At 37.1% G+C, this 16,748-nt stretch overlaps 2 protein-coding genes across 4 annotated transcripts; both read left to right on the forward strand.

Annotated features, from left to right (window-relative positions):
• The first annotated feature begins 3,167 nt into the window (after window positions 1-3,167).
• LOC135581783 (vesicle-associated membrane protein 714) lies at window positions 3,168-8,176 on the forward strand. 3 transcript variants are annotated; one of them, XM_065170106.1, is made up of 5 exons: window positions 3,168-3,485; window positions 4,379-4,435; window positions 4,657-4,872; window positions 6,183-6,346; window positions 7,919-8,176. In XM_065170106.1, exons 1-5 carry the CDS (start codon window positions 3,258-3,260, stop codon window positions 8,010-8,012), a joined length of 759 nt encoding a protein of 252 aa, XP_065026178.1. In that variant the 5' UTR covers window positions 3,168-3,257; the 3' UTR covers window positions 8,013-8,176. The 3 variants fall into 3 exon arrangements, with proteins under 3 accessions (XP_065026178.1, XP_065026179.1, XP_065026180.1); XM_065170108.1 differs by having other exon boundaries at window positions 3,300-3,474; XM_065170107.1 differs by lacking the exon at window positions 4,379-4,435 and having other exon boundaries at window positions 3,178-3,474; window positions 4,682-4,872.
• A 149-nt stretch (window positions 8,177-8,325) lies between these two features.
• On the forward strand, window positions 8,326-15,224 carry LOC103999995 (mRNA-decapping enzyme-like protein). Its single transcript, XM_009421919.3, has 8 exons — window positions 8,326-9,274; window positions 9,386-9,426; window positions 9,823-9,872; window positions 10,707-10,851; window positions 12,225-12,278; window positions 13,227-13,353; window positions 13,462-13,917; window positions 14,935-15,224. Exons 1-8 carry the CDS (start codon window positions 9,116-9,118, stop codon window positions 14,989-14,991), a joined length of 1,089 nt encoding a protein of 362 aa, XP_009420194.2. The 5' UTR covers window positions 8,326-9,115; the 3' UTR covers window positions 14,992-15,224.
• Window positions 15,225-16,748: the final 1,524 nt, after the last annotated feature.

The raw sequence follows: 16,748 nt of genomic DNA on the forward strand, positions 1-16,748 counted from the left end.
AATCCGGCTTATCTTGAGTCTGGCTACCACTAAAGGCTGGCAATTACGATAATTGGATGTTAATAATGCCTTTCTACAGGGATCTCTATCCGAAGATGTTTTTATGCAACAACCCCCCGGTTTTACTCATCTTCAGTATCCACAGCATGTTTGCAAACTTCAGAAAGCCATTTATGGACTTCGTCAGGCTCCGAGAGCTTGGTACACTAAACTTAGCTCATTTTTTACTTCTGTCGGCTTTCTTAACTCCAAATCTGACACTTCGTTGTTTCTGCGACATCATCATGGAAACACAATGTATATTCTGGTATATGTGGATGATATTATTGTCACAGGCAACAATCCCATCAGCATCCAAGCGTTCATCAAATTGTTGGCAGCTCGATTCTCGCTTAAGGATCTCGGATCCTTGAGCTACTTTCTGGGCGTCGAAGCTACCTTCACATCTTCCGATCTCCTTTTATCACAACGCAAGTACATTCAAGATTTGTTATTAAAAACAAATATATAGGATGCAAATGCAGTTACAACCCCCATCTCTACTAGTGGTTCTCTCAAATTATCGGATGGAAGTCCTGCTATGGAACCCACTCAATACCGCCAAGTTATTGGCTCTTTACATTACTTAGCTCTCACGCATCCAAACATCTCATTTGCTGTCAACAAATTATCACAGTTTATGCAGCAACCATCTACTCTACACTGGTCTGCGGTCAAGAGACTTATACGATATCTTAAAGGGACCCTAAATCATGGGCTCTTTTTTCGTAAACACTCTCCACTTCGTCTTCATGCCTTTGCCGATGCTGATTAGGCAGGTAACCTTGATGATAGAACATCCACATCGGGGTATATTATCTTCCTTGGTGCTCATCCAATCAGTTGGAGTTCTAAGAAGCAAAAGACAGTCACCTAGTCTACAACTGAAGCTGAATACCGTGCCATTGCCTCTACCACTGCAGAACTCAATTGGATCACGAATCTACTCTAGGAGCTCAACATCGATTCCACCCCTACAATATATTGTGATAATATTGGAGCTACCTATCTGTGCGCTAATCCGGTATTCCACTCCCGCATGAAACATATTGCTATCGACTTCCACTTTGTACGCGATCAAGTTGTCTGCCGTCAACTTCGTGTTTCTCATGTTCATACGGCTGATCAATTGGTTGACTCATTTACGAAGCCTCTAGCTCGTAAACTTTTTACATTACATCAGTCCAAGATTGACCTCCTTGATCGGAGCATCATCTTGCGGGGGCATGATAAGTAGATGAGATTTTCCTAACTGTTTGAGGAAATCTCTCTACTCTTTTGAAGAAAATTCTCCATTCTAACCTATATAAAAGGAAGGGGGATATGTTAATAACAATCAACTTCGTCTACGGTTTATTTATCTATTTATTTTCTAATAGATATCATCATCCAAGAGTATCACAGGAAGAACACACTGATGGATTTGAGATTGTCACAGCAGCAAAGTTTCACTTTGTAGTCGCAATGGATGCGTCGCCTATATATGCAACAAATAGATCAATGATCGTATTAAAATCATGATTATGAGCATTTGATAATAAGATATTGTAAAGCGATGTTAGTGATATGAGTCCACCTATATCTACCATCAGATTGTTTAATGGAAGATACTCCATCTCGTAATTGGCCAAACAATTCCAATCGCCTGCTCGAGTAAAGTTGTACAGTTCTTGATCATGTAAATGATCCAGTAGCATAAATAAGCAACTAGTTTATGTTTCAGCTTTTGCTGAACTGCATGTCTGTGAAGAACTCGAGAAAACAGCTACCAAACTCGTGACGATTAATTGCATGAACAGCATCACAAATGAGCAATGATCATGATGAACTTATCTACAGAATGTTGCATGCTTTTGCTGAACTACTTGTCTATGAAGAACTGGAGAGAACAGCTGCTGAAATTGTGAAGATTCATTACACGAGCAGCATCGTAAATGAGCAATCATCATGATGAATGTATCTACATTCATGCTTTTGCTGAGCTACATTTCTGTGAAGAACTGGAGAAAGCAGCTTCTGAAACTGCAAAGCAAGGTTGAGAGAGAGAGAGAGAGAGCATATAATGGAGTCGCAAAAAAGATGATTGTGAGTGTTAGCTTGAACTGAAGGAATAAGGATTGATGTTTCAAATCAAACCAAAGCAAAACTTTGGCCTCAGTAACACTCTAAGCTATTATGCCTTCAGTTATATATCATTGTAGGGAAAAATAATGGCGCATTATAATTGGCCGGAGTACGGAGTACCCAACCCTACCATCTTCCTTTTTCCTTTCTCTCTCTCTCTCTCTCTCTCTCTCTCTCTCTCTCTCTCTCTCTCCAGTTATGAACTTACAAAACAAAATACCCAACACCTCGATATGACCCACCTCAGCCGTCTGATCAAGGCTTGGGCCACTAATCAACAAGTGTTCTGCAGTGGCGTTTTATCATAATCCAATCGTCGAACCGTATATTTAATAAAAAAATTATTAATATATATGAATTAATTTAAAATTAATATATAATTTAAAAAAATATCAACCGTTATCATAAACGTTAATAATATTGGTGATAATTACACTAAATCGAATCGATCTTAATTTATTTCTCGTGTCAATTCTAATTTTATGATTGACGTAAATATCTTCTTGAATAAATAAAAAATTAAACTAAAGATATTTAAGTAATCTTTTTTATATTATAAAATCGGATTCATTTTTATGTAATTTGATTAGTTCATATGGGTTATTCAAATAATTAAAATTCGACTGATTAATAGTTTGATATCCGATTTTTTTGGTCCGATCATCCAGTTCGATTCTAATAACCATGTTTTTTATAATATTTATTTTACACAACTAAGCTATGGAGGGCCTTAATTAAAGGAAAAGAAAACTATGAGTAAGAATAAACAAATAGGGCCTTTTAAAAATATTTTAAATACTTTTCACCAATTTCTACCGAAGAAGAGAGAGAAAAAAGGCATACATTTCGATTGCAATAAATTTATATTAGAATAAAACAGGCAGATAATCTATTTAAAATCTCCTTTTTCTATTGCAAGGTGAAATGTGAAGGTGGTTTTACAGTGGTATATTCGCAAAGAAGCCAATCGGTCAACGACGAGCCATCGAACGTTTGACCGTCCAATAGCCAAAGAAGGGCGTTCGTTTCCCATGCCCTAACAAGACCCCCATCATTAGAGAGAGAGAGAGGGAGAGAGGGGGATCTTTGCTGGCATGGCGATCCTCTACGCGGTGGTCGCGAGGGGAACATCGGTGCTCGCGGAGTTCGCCGCCGTGACCGGCAACGTCGGCGCCGTCGCACGCCGGATCCTCGAGAAGCTGCCGCCGGACTCCGATTCCAGGCTCTGCTTCTCCCAGGATCGCTACATCTTCCACGTCCTAAGATCTGATGGGATCACCTTCCTCTGCATGGCCAACGACACCTTCGGGAGTGAGTCCAAGGCATCAGCCCTCTCAATTCATCTGTATCGTCTTTGTGTCTGTTTCAATTTGAGGTTTCACTTGAGTATTGGTATTTATTTCAATTGGAGGCATAGGGATTTTGGGGTTCTGAGTTGATTCCTATGCTGTTGCTTCTCTGTTTATTGTGTATTTAATAGAAGCTTATTCTTTTGTTCAGATTAGTAGCAGTCCAACTGTTGTGGTTATGTGGAATCTACAGTTTTCATCTTACAAGCTACAATAACATGGGGAAAGTTGAGTCGTGGAGGGAAATAGGGGTTAAACTGGCCAATTACGAGCTACATGTCAATCATGATAATGCGACAACTACATATCGATAAGCATGCTAGTCTTAACACTAAAAAATTCTTGGGATCCAATAGTCGTCGATGCAAATTGTCACTCTTTCAGTATTTTTTTGAATATCTTCTGTTGGTTATGTTAAAAAAATGCCTTTGTTCCTTCTTGCATGTCATCTGATGATATTTGTCAGATTTCCTTCATGTATATTTTTGAATGAAACTATTTTTGTCTTAAATGTCTATGTCATTTATGTTAACATAAGATTTTGATTACTGAAATGAAAATACTAATGTAATTTCAATTATCAAAATCTGCTTGATATTCTTAAAGTACCTATTACTTACATATATTCTTTCATTGCAAATGGGTTAGGAATGCTAATTACTTGTTAACATTTATTGTGGTGTATTACTATGCATTTGAGCAATAACGGCAAATGTCAAGTTTATCATCTTGTATCATTTTTGTAATTGCCAAATCTATGATGCAATTATCCTTCTTTTCATGACCTGGTATATTTTAGGATTCATATTATATCATCTGTATCCCATGTCTGTACCATGCTTCATAGTCCATTTATTGCGTGACAGGCCAAGACAGATGAGATTGATGAAGTCCTAATAAGACCTGGGTATAGAGCAGGGCTGGTATTTGTTTCTCTATCAACATGTTTAACTTATGTCTTGCAAGTTAATAAGGAGAAGCTAATTTTAGCAATCTTACACATTGACATTTCCGGAGTTCACAGTTTATTCACAAACTGGATGAACTTTGCGGTCTATATGTCAAAATTTTTTATCTTTTGTTTTATTTCATTTATTAGTTACTTTTATGTTCTATAATTACTGTTGATTATTGTTTCTACTAGAGGGTCTTCATCTACTATGTTGTAGGGAGGGTTCCTTTTCTATATTTGGAGGACATTCACATGAGATTCATGAAAAATTATGGGAGAGTTGCTCATTCTGCACTAGCTTATGCAATGAATGATGAGTTCTCTAGAGTTCTACATCAGCAGATGGAATTCTTCTCAAGCAACCCAAGTGCAGATACACTTAACCGTGTGCGTGGTGAAGTTAGTGAGGCAAGTTGTGGAGATTTATTTAAAACCTTTGTTTGTTTAACAAATTGGTAGTTGTTTCATTACTGATATGCTTGTTCGTGTTTAGTATTTGTTCTCTAAAATGTAATGTGAGCCTTCCTGTTGCAGAAAAGTTCTCAGTTTCAATTTCTAAACTGTCACTTGAATCAACAATTAGGGATTTGTCTGCAATTTGTTCTCAAGAAGACCTCAATGCCCTTTTGTTAGTACTTTGCATTCTTATTAATGATTGCTATGTATAATGAAATTCTTTAGTTTCTCGTGATGGTAATGAATGCATCAATTGTAGCTTTGTCTTTGGAGATTGTATGACCTTTGGAACTTACATTTCTGGTGATATGGTATTTACATAATATTTCTTGTTTATATTTACTAAGAGACCAGTCAACTAGAATAAATAATGAATATCTTGAAATAATTTTCTTCTAAGGTCTTTCTTTCTATTCAAAGAAAAGGTAAGCATGAATGACAATCTATGAAGTGAGGTTCCTAATTGACATTTTGTTACTATATGTTTGCTTCCATTAGGTTGCTATTATTTTAACATCCTTACCTAACTATTTTTCTGTCCATTAAGAGTAAGCAGAAGAAGGAGTTTTCTCCCACAGTGCATTTTCTTTTATCTACCTTACTCATCAAGAATGCTATGCAATATGAAGTTTCGTAGATGGTCATGACTATAAACCCTGGTTTTTGGAACTTATTTTTCTATTTGCAGTGCTTTTTAATATTAGTTGTTAGATATTAATTGGATGGGTATGGAAGGATGTCAATCAATCAGGATTACCTGAGTAATTGCTAATCTTTGTTCTAAAGTCAAGCAGAGAGTCCGCCATGGGGGGTGATCCTTGAAGTGAGATTCCATAATGATATTTTGTTACTTTCGCATCAATGGAAGTTACTAGCAGATTTTGACATCTTTTTCCATCTGACTAGATTTTTGTCCTTCAAAGAAATGGAAGAAAAATCTGTTGTAGCTGATTTTCATTTGTATCTGGCTTGTTTCTTTGTACAAAGATCATAATGTGTTGTGATAAAAATGTATTGCTAGCAAGAACTAGGGGTGCCTTAATCAGATTGCTGCTGCAAGTGCAGGGCTTGCGGCTTGACATCACACTATGGACGTGATAATGAATATCTTTTTTTTCTCCAGAAGAATTATATATCATCGTGCTTTTGTCTTTCTATTTTCTTACAGGTTTTTGCCTTGTTTTTAATGCTATTTGTAACTTTTGATTTATCCTTCTACCTGATATATACTCGTTAAACTTATGACATTTCAAAATTCGCAGATACACACTATCATGGTGGACAATGTTGAAAAGATATTGGACAGAGGTGATCGTATTGCACTTCTTGTTGATAAAACTGCTACGATGCAAGACAGTGCTTTTCATTTTAGAAAGCAGTCCAGGCGCCTTCGTCGAGCTCTCTGGATGAAAAATGCGAAGCTTTTGTAAGTATCTGATCTTCGCTTGAGTCAGCTCCTTGTACTGTGAGATGGTATTACATTGGTTTCTTGAATAATTATATGATCTTAAGACTTAACAACGGTAAGATGTCTAAGCATCATGTTGCCGATGATGCCAATAAGTTTGTGTTGTTTGAATTGATTTCACCAGATAATTAATTGAAAACAAGAATGATTTAGAATCATTGGCTCTCTGTGTGCATATAGCATTTGGGATTTTCTTGAATATGTATTATAGTTGTTTAAATCAGCATCATTGAACTATTGAACCAGCAAGTATTGATTAAGTGGGTTTTTTATCCTATCTGTGTTGTGGCAATTTTTGGCACTTTTTCACATAATCTGAATCCACATTGTCGCCTTTTAAAATCTAGAACGCGGATTTGATGCTTTACATACTGTGGACCATCAAGGACATAAGATGATACAATAAGCTGGTTAGCTTGTTGTTACTGCTTCAAATTTGTTAGTTTAAGTATGTGGTCTGGTGGCTTGGATGACCTAAGGACTATCAGACCATGGGCTATGATTTTGTTTATTAGAGTGCAACCAAGGGGAAGTATTTATTGGAAATGATCCTCTATTTCCTTTCCCAGACTACACCATTTAATGCCAAGAGCTCTGTTAGCTATCTTTGTTCTTGTTATGTATTGCAGATTCCCTATTTTCTTTATTTTATTCTGAGACTATTCATTTAATGCAAGGTGCTTCATTAGCTACTTTTGGCCTTGTTATGTGCTGCAACTACTTGTTCAGGTTTTGTTTCATGTCTTCAGGAAACAAAGTTAGAGCTAATGGTCTTTACATTATTTAAGTGATTGTAGTTTGTCATTTAGCATTAGGATTCTATTTTAGTGATTGGAGTTTGTCATTTAGCATTACAATTCTATATTCCCTAATTGGATGCTTTTTGTTTTAGTCAAAGAGACTGCCCAATAAAGTCCATTCTTGCTGTTCAAGTAATGAAATCCTGAAAGCATCTTTCTTGTTATGATACAGATCCTTTTTCTGATAATAATAATAATACAGATCGTCCTAGTCTATGTATGAGTAGTCTGTCTGCTAATGCTTGACCGGCAAGTTGTGGTAGAGTAGAGGCCTTTGCCAGTCCATAAGGTATTTGTAAGGTTTGATGTTTATATCCTACTGTTGGATCAATTCTTGTCACTAGAGTATATATCATTAACGTGGCACTGCCTTAAGTTAGTTCATAGGTCATGCCAAAATGATGGTTTTGCCTCGTCAGAGTGCCCATCATTTAATAACTTATGCCTATATCCTGCATTACTGGTAAAACCAGCATTCAAGCCTGTTTCTCCTGCTAATGGCTGAAACAATTTTTTTTTGGATATGACAACTGACAATTCTGAACATGGCTAAATGGATCATGATGGAGCATATATGTGTTACTTTATTACTTAAGACAAGCATCGAACCATCTTTGTGGATTTCATTGATGCTTGGCCATTTTGTTAATTTAGGTTAATTTTGTGCGGTACGCTTGGTAACTTTTACATTCTGCTGATACCGACCATCTTTCCTTTCGTGCCACTGCAGAGCCGTGTTGACACTAGCGATTGTGCTGCTGCTCTATGTGATAATAGCAGCTTTCTGTGGCGGCATCACTCTCCCATCATGTAGATCAAGATAAGTTGTTATTATACTTGAGGTGGAGCATGTTGCTTGCGTAAATTTTAGGAGTCAGATATGTGGGTTTCCCAATTTGTATTGATGTCGTGATTATGTTGTATGCGCTTTGAATAGTATTAACACCCTGGTGTTTATTATATATGTGGGTTATAATCTGTTTTCTCATCTTCATGTTGCCCTTCATCAGTCAAGCTGTATCAGATGGTTTGCCAGGTATTCCACTTCCTGCTTAAAACCCATAATTTTCACTTTTAATTAACTATCATGCTGCAGTTACATGAGATGATTTTGGATTCCAGAAAAAAAAAAAAAAGATTTCAGCTTTTCCAATATTGAGTCTACAGTTGCTTTTAGCCATCCAGTTTCACTTAAAGCCATCATTGAGGTTCTTCTCATCCTCATGTGATGTATGTGGCCCAAAGGACGCATTGTCCTATTTATAAGGTTGATGGCTTCTTTAATGAAGCTTTTAAGCTTTAATAAATCTTATGTATTTATAGGTTGACGTAGGCATTGTGGCCTATGTTATATTGGTCGGTGGAATTGGCACAAATGGACGGCTGAAATCTGAGAAGAAGATAGGTTGAGATCTGTGAACAGGGGAGGGACACTTCGCTATGAGGGGCATTTTCGTCAATCGAGGAGGCGCAAAAGTGACATCCAGTTCGGGGAATCCTCTGATAATGTTTTGTCACCCATGATCTTCTCGTCCTTGGGGAATCTCCCACACTATCCCACTTGGGCCCCACGCAACCTCTATCTCCTATTCAGTTGAGAGGAGGGTAGGCGTGAACGGGTATGGAAAGTATTGCTCTTCGGTACGCATATCTGGACTCGTATATAAAATTCTACTCTCTCATTTCGCTCCCCTATTTCTGGTCTCTACTTCCTTTTCCTTTTTCTCGTCTCTCTCTCTCTCTCTCTCTCTCTCGCATCCATCCCTTCGCGATCGCAATCTCCGACATTGTCCAAGCTGAAGCACGACTTCCCGCGTCGATCTATCTTCCCGTCGCGGTTATCTAACCGTTTCTCCTTTTCTCCTATCTATCGCTGCTCGAATTGTTTCCAGAACTGTTAATTAGGGTTTCGCCGCGCGCTTCGAGGATGACGCAGAACGGGAAGCTGATGCCCAATCTCGACCAGCAAAGCACGAAGATCCTCAACCTCACCGTCCTCCAGCGGATCGACCCCTTCGTGGAGGAGATCCTTATGACCGCCGCGCACGTCACCCTTTACGAGTTCAACATCGAGCTTAACCAGTGGGTGCGTCTCGATCGGGAGCCCCTCCTCCCTCCGTTGTCGATTCTGTTTCGACTAGGCGTTGTTTGGTTTTACTCCATCTGATCTATGCTTTTCGTTATTTGTTTTGTTCAGAGCCGAAAGGACGTTGAAGGATCACTATTTGTTGTCAAGAGGTAACAGGAGATCTCGCTAATAGGATATACCTTGTTGTATTTTTTATGTTTGTGTCGAATTTGAAGTGGCTGTGATTTGTATTGTCCGTCTGATGTTTGCACTGGTTCTGATTGAAGTATAGGATAGAGTGATACCTAGATTTAGGATCTATTTTTGTTTTATTTTTTTTTTCCTTTGTGCTGGATCGATTCTTGAGTTGTGATTCAGATCTTGTGTCCAGGACTTTGCATGGAATAATTGATTTGTTGATTCGACCACTCTTAAGTGTTGATTTTGATTGGGAATTTTAATATTCGTAACTGAAGTAGTATTTTGATGTGATATGTTTTAATTTTGTTTTGATTGATCCTGATGGATTTTGCTAATTATTAAAAAAAATGAGTGTATATTTTCAGGAATACACAACCCAGATTTCAGTTCATTGTCATGAACCGGCGCAACACAGGTCTGAAATCAGTCCATGCTGAATTTTTGGCATTTTATGTTTGAAGTAGTTTGGTTGTTAGTTATTTGTTATTGTTGTTTCTGAAAGATTTTCATCATAACTTATATAAGTACTATAACGAGAGTCAAAAAGGTAAAACAAAGATAATATCTTTAGGTCTGTTGGAGGTTTCTTTCTTGCAGGCATCCATGGGCAATGCAGTTAGATTAATTGGTCATACGAAAAAGTTATTCATGTTTGTAATGGTTGAACGGTTTGACTATGTATTTATGTCGAGCTAGGTCCTTTTGTTATTGATATTTCAAACAGTCTTGTTTAAGGGATTTGTTGAAGTTTGTATTTACTAGTAATGTTTTTCCTGCCATGTAGACATGGTCAAATGAATCAATGCCTTGTTGACACTTAAGTTCTGTTGATTTCTCTGTACAAGAAGCCAACAAACTGAGTTCCTCTATGGGACCACACTGATGTTATTTTCTACATAGTTTCTTTTGTGCTATATGTCCCATAGTGGTGTAGCTTTTGTAAGGTGCACTAGGCTGTAGGAGGTTGTTGGTTGTATGAATAATTATTTATTGTTGTTGCATACATTGCTGACAAATCTTTTGAATGTATTTTACTGTGAATTAGTATTTGCATGCTTTTGGGAGTGTGCCAGCTGATTAAATTGATTTAGCAGTTGAAGACAATTAGTTTAGCTTTTGTCTGCACCCATGAGTATCTAAATCAAAAGTTTTTATATATGAAGTCACAAGTTCTGGATATAAATTACATGCTACCTATAAAAATTGGCCGGATGATTTACTAATTTATTTGTATTCGTCTGATTAACAGATAATCTGGTTGAGGATCTTCTGGGAGATTTCGAGTATGAAGTCCAGGTCCCATATCTATTGTACCGAAACGCAGCTCAAGAAGTCAATGGTATATGGTTCTACAATTCACATGACTGTGAATCAGTAGCAAATCTTTTCAGCAGGTACTAGTATTGTTTTCTTCAAGTTGCTGCTAGGTAACATGCCAAATTGATTTTCATATTTCTTCATAATACTTGTATTTACTTGATATTTACAAGGACTTCATCAGGTGCAGAGAGTGTCTTGTAGGTTTGGTAGCATCGTTAGTAAGTGGTGTTGATGTTAATAAAATGCTGGTGAATCATCATTGCACTAATGTTAATTCATCTATTTGCAGAATATTAATTCATTAGAACTTGGTTGTAGATGCCTAATATTTTCGTATCCTATACAATATAGGTTATCTCAAGATTAAACCTGTCCCTTTGTCTGTGAAGCACAGATATAATTATGATTTCAGAATAAGTATTTGTTGGAAATAAAATGGGACATGAAACGGGAAATTTAAGCAACAAATGATGTTAATAACAATGCCAATTGTATTATGTAGGATGATATTTAATTAATCCTATCAAGAGAATATCTTGTTATAAATATGACTACTGATAACAAGTACTAAAAGGAGAGAGTCAAGCTTTTTTAACAACAAAACAATATAAAATTTAAAAGAGAAGATTAGTTGATGTTGTAAGTAAGAACACATTGCTGTAGAAAGTTATTGGCCATCATCCCGTTCTCCATTGAATGATGTTATAATAAGTATTTTATTGACGTTGTCCACATTCATATTTCAACACTTGCTAAGAAAACCTGCAAGTCAATGTACAGTCAAATATTTAGAAAATGTTCACAATTTCAATAATATGTTTGAGAAAGGGGTGCTACTGGAGTTTTGGAGTTTTTAACAAGGAAGAAATAATTGATGATTATTTATAGCTGATATATACAAGGCATGTCTTAGTATCTGCATTTTGTATCCCATTCTAAAAGGTCCTGATAGACAGATACAAATGATCCTTCCATGTCTTATCTATCTCACATGTTGTTCCTCTTTTACTCATATGTCGAACCTGAGAAGCATTTTTCTTAAATAGTTTGTACCATCTCTTATCATGTTTCACCTAGGAGTTTCTGTGTGCTAAGGTAGATTTGTGCTAAATAGTTTCTAGCAACTGAGACAAAGTGGCACTCATTTTTGTTTACCTTTTCCATCTTTACATAATCTGAATCCTGGATCCATCTCTTTTATGCATCCTTCTGTCACTTTACCTGAGCATACAGGCACTTCAAATAGGTGTGAAGTTTGCTTTTTATGAACAAGCATGACTAATATAGTGTATGCTATTCCATGTTAACTCTTTCACTATATGTTATTATGTATATATTGAAATTTCATTGTCTGAAGTATGAGAGTCTTATTATTCATCATAGGAGCTGCAGCTATGCCATTTAATAAATTCGGATGCTCGGGTTTTATATAATATCTATGTTTCAGGATACTTAATGCCTATTCCAAGGTACCTCCAAAGCCTAAGGTATCTTCCAAAAGGTATAATCTACTCTCTCTCTTTGGTACGTCATGCTTACATAACACCTATTATTATTTTCATCATTCTTTGATCTTTTAAATGAGTGTTTTCTTTTGGAAAACTGTCCATTCTGATGTTGATGGTTGGTAGGTTTATAGAATCTTTGGAAACATAAACTAATCTTCTACAGTACCTTTTATGCCTAAATTATTTGGTTCCTTTGACGAAAATTACAGTTAAGAGTTTGTCAAAAGGCATTTGGGTGCTCAAGTAGGCGCTTTAGGCAATGTGAGGCATGATCCAAGCACCTAAGGGGCTCTGGTTGCAATGCCTTTAACTGGGTATTGTCCAGGTGAAGCACCTCAGTTGAGGCATTGGCCATCCCAGGCCATTGCTTTGATTGCGGACCCAAATCCCTTCAGATCAGACATAAGTCAAATTTCTACCATTGTCAGCTGCCTCTTTTGTCCCCTTCGTCTTCTTTCTCCCCTCTTTTCAATGGTGCACCTTCGTTATACTCTCTTCTCTTCCTTTTCTCTTCTTATCTCCCCATCACCTCTCCTCTTTGTGGCTAGCCTCCCCTTCTCTCTCTCTCTCTCTCTCTCTCTCTCTCTGTCTCTCTCTCTCCCTTTCTTAGGTTCTCTCCCCTCCCTCTTCTTCCTCTTTCTGCTGTCCTCCACTGTCTTCCTCCCTCCACTGTTATCAATATAATTATATCTCCTTTTAGTTACCTCCTTTTAGTTATCTGTTATTCTATCAATATAATTCTATCAACACCCATCTTGAAATATAATCTCCTTTTAGTTATCTGTTATTCAAGTTATTTCAGATACTTTCTACAAATAATAACCATATTTTATTCTTGCATTTTTTTTAAATCCTGTATTGTCATAAATACATATAAACTCATTTTGTAATGAGTGAGTTAGGATAGCTGTTGCCATGAGTAAATTCTCTTCTTGTAACAGTGAGTTTGAGGAACTTGAAGCTGTTCCCACTTCATCAGTAATTGAAGGTCCTCTTGAGCCAACAGCAACATCTGCTGCTACATCAATCACCGATGTTCCGGATGATTCATTTGTAAACTATTTCAGTGTATGCATTACTGCTAGAGTTTCCTGTTATAACTTTTATAGCACCTGAAGCAGCAGATGATGATTGTCTTGAATGATTGCCCTTAACATGAATATTCTTATTTTTCAGAATGCTGTGAACATTGGAAATGCAACTAATGCAGCAATTGGAGCGCAACCACCTATTGCTTCTACAACTGTTTCTGCTACTTCGCATGCTGTCAGTCCATCAGCGGTTCCAACTGTTCAGTCCACCCTCACTATCCCAGCTTCATCCACTCTAATCCCACCTCTGGATGTGCTTGAATCTAACAGTGGAAACAGCAACCGTGCCGCAAATCTTGTGAAACCTTCATTTTTCTCACCAGTGCTATCTTCTTCTGTATCGGCAATGCCTCCAGTATCGTCTTCAATTCCAGCTGCTCCACCTCTCCATCCTCCGGTAACAATGCAACGTCCATATGGCACTCTATTACTTCAACCCTTCCCACCACCCACTCCATCTGCATCCCTCACTCCTACGCCAAACTATGGCCCGGTTATTACAAAGGACAAAGTCCGTGATGCTTTATTGAAACTTGTGCAGGTAAGTTTCTTTCCTTTTGCCGAATCATTTGCTTTCCTTGTCTATGCTTCTCTGAAATTAATGAAGTAAATTATTGGTACTATCAGGACAAATTATTCACTATGCAACTTGTTCATTTCATTTCTTGTTTCAGAGCATTGTATGGCAGGTTCCCAGCAGTCTTACTCCTATTTTTCCTTTTCACCACACTATTCTATTATGTTTGATTTTACATGATACCCAAATATATATTGTGTGTAACTCCAATCCCTGATAGCTAGTGATGGATCTGATTCTGTTATCATGAATAGGTAGTGATGCCTACTTTTGTCTTTTTTTTAATCCATGCTAGTCTATCTCCTGCATTCTTAATTTTTCATCTCACCTGTTCTATCAGTTATTTATTTATTATCTTTCTCCTTGATGAGTTGTTAATTGTCTTTTTTGCTTTGCTTCAAGCCTTTCTTCTGTCTTTCTTATTTTAACCTACTTTACTATCAAGTCTGGCTCACAGCTTCATGATTTCATTTTTTACTGATATTTCATCATCACATCAATGTACTATCTTATGATAATGGCATTTGCTTGGAAGTGCTGCTCTCATCAGATGCATGTAAGTGTGATCTCCATCATTATATATATATATATATATATATATATATATATATATATATATATATATATATATATATATATATATTTATATATAGTTTGTTTTTGCATTTATTTTCTAAGTTGAAGCTTGGTGTTTCTAGGCGCTTCTTTACCTTTGACAGAATATGAATGTTTCTAACTATTAGTGATTTGTTACTGAAGAATACATGAATAAACTCCGAGGAATATTTAACTAATTAACTGACCATTTATCAGTATTGATCATTGTCTATCCTATTAGCAGAACTTGTACCTGCAACTCAGCTATAGTATCACATTGTACAGGGAGCTTGAAAATGCTTTTGATATTTGTTCTTACACATTATATACCAAGTTGTACACTGCATTAAAAGCTCATTTGGTTTTTAAATGTTTTCTTGACAGAATAATGAATTCATTGATATGGTCTACCGGGAGATGCTAAATGCACATTATTCGTGACAAAATAATAAGACGTTGGTGACAAATGGAGAGATTGTGCTCAGTGCATGATGTTGCTAATCGTGTAGCTTATTCATGTAGAGGTTTTGTAAATCTTCGTGAGTTGCAGATGAAAGACATGGTACTTGTGTTTATATGTATCTTTTAGGTTATTTGTGGATGGAAGTACTCGTAACTTTCTTTTTTGGTATGATATCTGTTATTTACCAGAGTAAGTCATCATCACAAATTCATTTCCTGCCTAAAACTCTTGCGATATAAAAAGTTCTCTTTTGCTTGAAAAGTTTTATTAATCATCGTGGTCAATTTTGCAACTTGGGGCTTTATTGAAAAAAGTTATATTGCTTGAGCATAAAAGTAAGATGTGGGTCGTATGTTTAAGAGCTTCGTCTTGCAATTAACTCTAGCTTAGCATTCTTCACCTTTTTGGCAATGTCAGTAAATCTAACTTGTGATCCCAAAAGATGCAGGTATTGATGCGGGGATTTCCAATTTTTCCTAACGAGAGGCTAATACAAGTAGTCAAGCATGTGCCTATCGAGTTAATTGTTGTGTGTCTTGTGTAGGAACTCTGCTGCTAAGATATATCTATTGAGTTAATATTACAATCGTAAGATTATACCCGACATATCGGTTGGAATTATTGTTATCAGATGCTAATCGGGACACATTCTGCATCATGATTTGGCTTGTACACCAAGGTACGGGGCCTCGACGTGTCTCGCATCTTCGCTTCTTCCGTGTTGGCAACCAAGATTCTCCTTCCGTGTTCATTAAGAGGGATGGTTATTGCTCGTCAGCGTCAGAGACTCGTTTCTTCTTCTTCTTCAGAGTTCGAATGGTACCTGGAAAAGCTGTTGCAAGCTCACCTCCTCACTTAATTCAGCTGTGAGACTTCCACACTACCACGTCAGTATGTGTTGCAAATTATAGCACTTCCTTCTTATGAGCTCTCACCAACTCCCAACCTTTTAACATGCAGCAGACTGTTGAGTGACAAATTATCCATGATCCTGACGTCAGAAGCTTTCAAACAACGTTTCTCGGACACTGTTCTGCGGTCATCGAGAACTTTAACAGTGTTCTCGGCTGTTCATGTGTCGTCTTTCTTATAATGCAGTGAGCTGAAGGCACTGGGACTGCCCTAGTCTTTGGAGGCAGATGAGAGCCAGTGGAAGGAAGGGCTGTGGCGGTGAAACGAGTAATGCCAAGTGTGCACAGCTCAGACCCTCAAGCCATGCAGACAATTCAATGTTCCTTCAATGGGTATGTTGAATTCTTATTGGCATGTATGTAGCACGTTACAAGTCGGCCTGGCATTAAGCACCCATTGACCACCTTAAATGGCGCATCAACTTGTGCAGATATCATCATCACCTCTCTCTCTTTCTCTCTCTTATGGGTTATAAAAGATGGTTTACGAGTAATACAAACACCAATCTTTGCCTCTTTCACCTCCAGGATAGATGATCTGTGGCTCTTTTTGGCAATGCTTTTATGCTTGAACAAGTCAAAGAAAATTGTACCTGTAACAGTGAATCTTTGTACCGACTCCAAACATATTACGAATCAATGTTGAACGAACCGAAGAGGGGTTTCTGAAGCACAAATCGTTGCGAAATCAAACAAGTTCTTCTCGTGTTCTGTGCTGTATGAACTAGAATTTAGCTTATTCGAGACCAAATCCTATTGTTTGACGAGCTTCAGACCATTCGATAAGAAAAAAATTCATCTTTATCTTTATTCCAATCAATTTA

Source organism: Musa acuminata, chromosome BXJ3-10, assembly GCF_036884655.1.
Source record: "Musa acuminata AAA Group cultivar baxijiao chromosome BXJ3-10, Cavendish_Baxijiao_AAA, whole genome shotgun sequence".
In the NCBI taxonomy this organism is placed as follows: domain Eukaryota; kingdom Viridiplantae; phylum Streptophyta; class Magnoliopsida; order Zingiberales; family Musaceae; genus Musa; species Musa acuminata.

What these genes read in the sequence shown, in the direction of transcription:
- LOC135581783 (XM_065170106.1), top strand. Translation starts at nt 3,258, where the DNA reads ATGGCGATCCTCTACGCGGTGGTCGCGAGGGGAACATCGGTGCTCGCG. An exon ending in CCTTCGGGAGTGAGTCCAAG is followed by an intron (nt 3,486 to 4,378) that starts GCATCAGCCCTC and finishes ATTGCGTGACAG; the next exon opens with GCCAAGACAGATGAGATTGA. An exon ending in ATGAAAAATGCGAAGCTTTT is followed by an intron (nt 6,347 to 7,918) that starts GTAAGTATCTGA and finishes GTGCCACTGCAG; the next exon opens with AGCCGTGTTGACACTAGCGA.
- LOC103999995 (XM_009421919.3), top strand. Translation starts at nt 9,116, where the DNA reads ATGACGCAGAACGGGAAGCTGATGCCCAATCTCGACCAGCAAAGCACG. An exon ending in ACATCGAGCTTAACCAGTGG is followed by an intron (nt 9,275 to 9,385) that starts GTGCGTCTCGAT and finishes TGTTTTGTTCAG; the next exon opens with AGCCGAAAGGACGTTGAAGG. An exon ending in GTAGCAAATCTTTTCAGCAG is followed by an intron (nt 10,852 to 12,224) that starts GTACTAGTATTG and finishes TCTATGTTTCAG; the next exon opens with GATACTTAATGCCTATTCCA.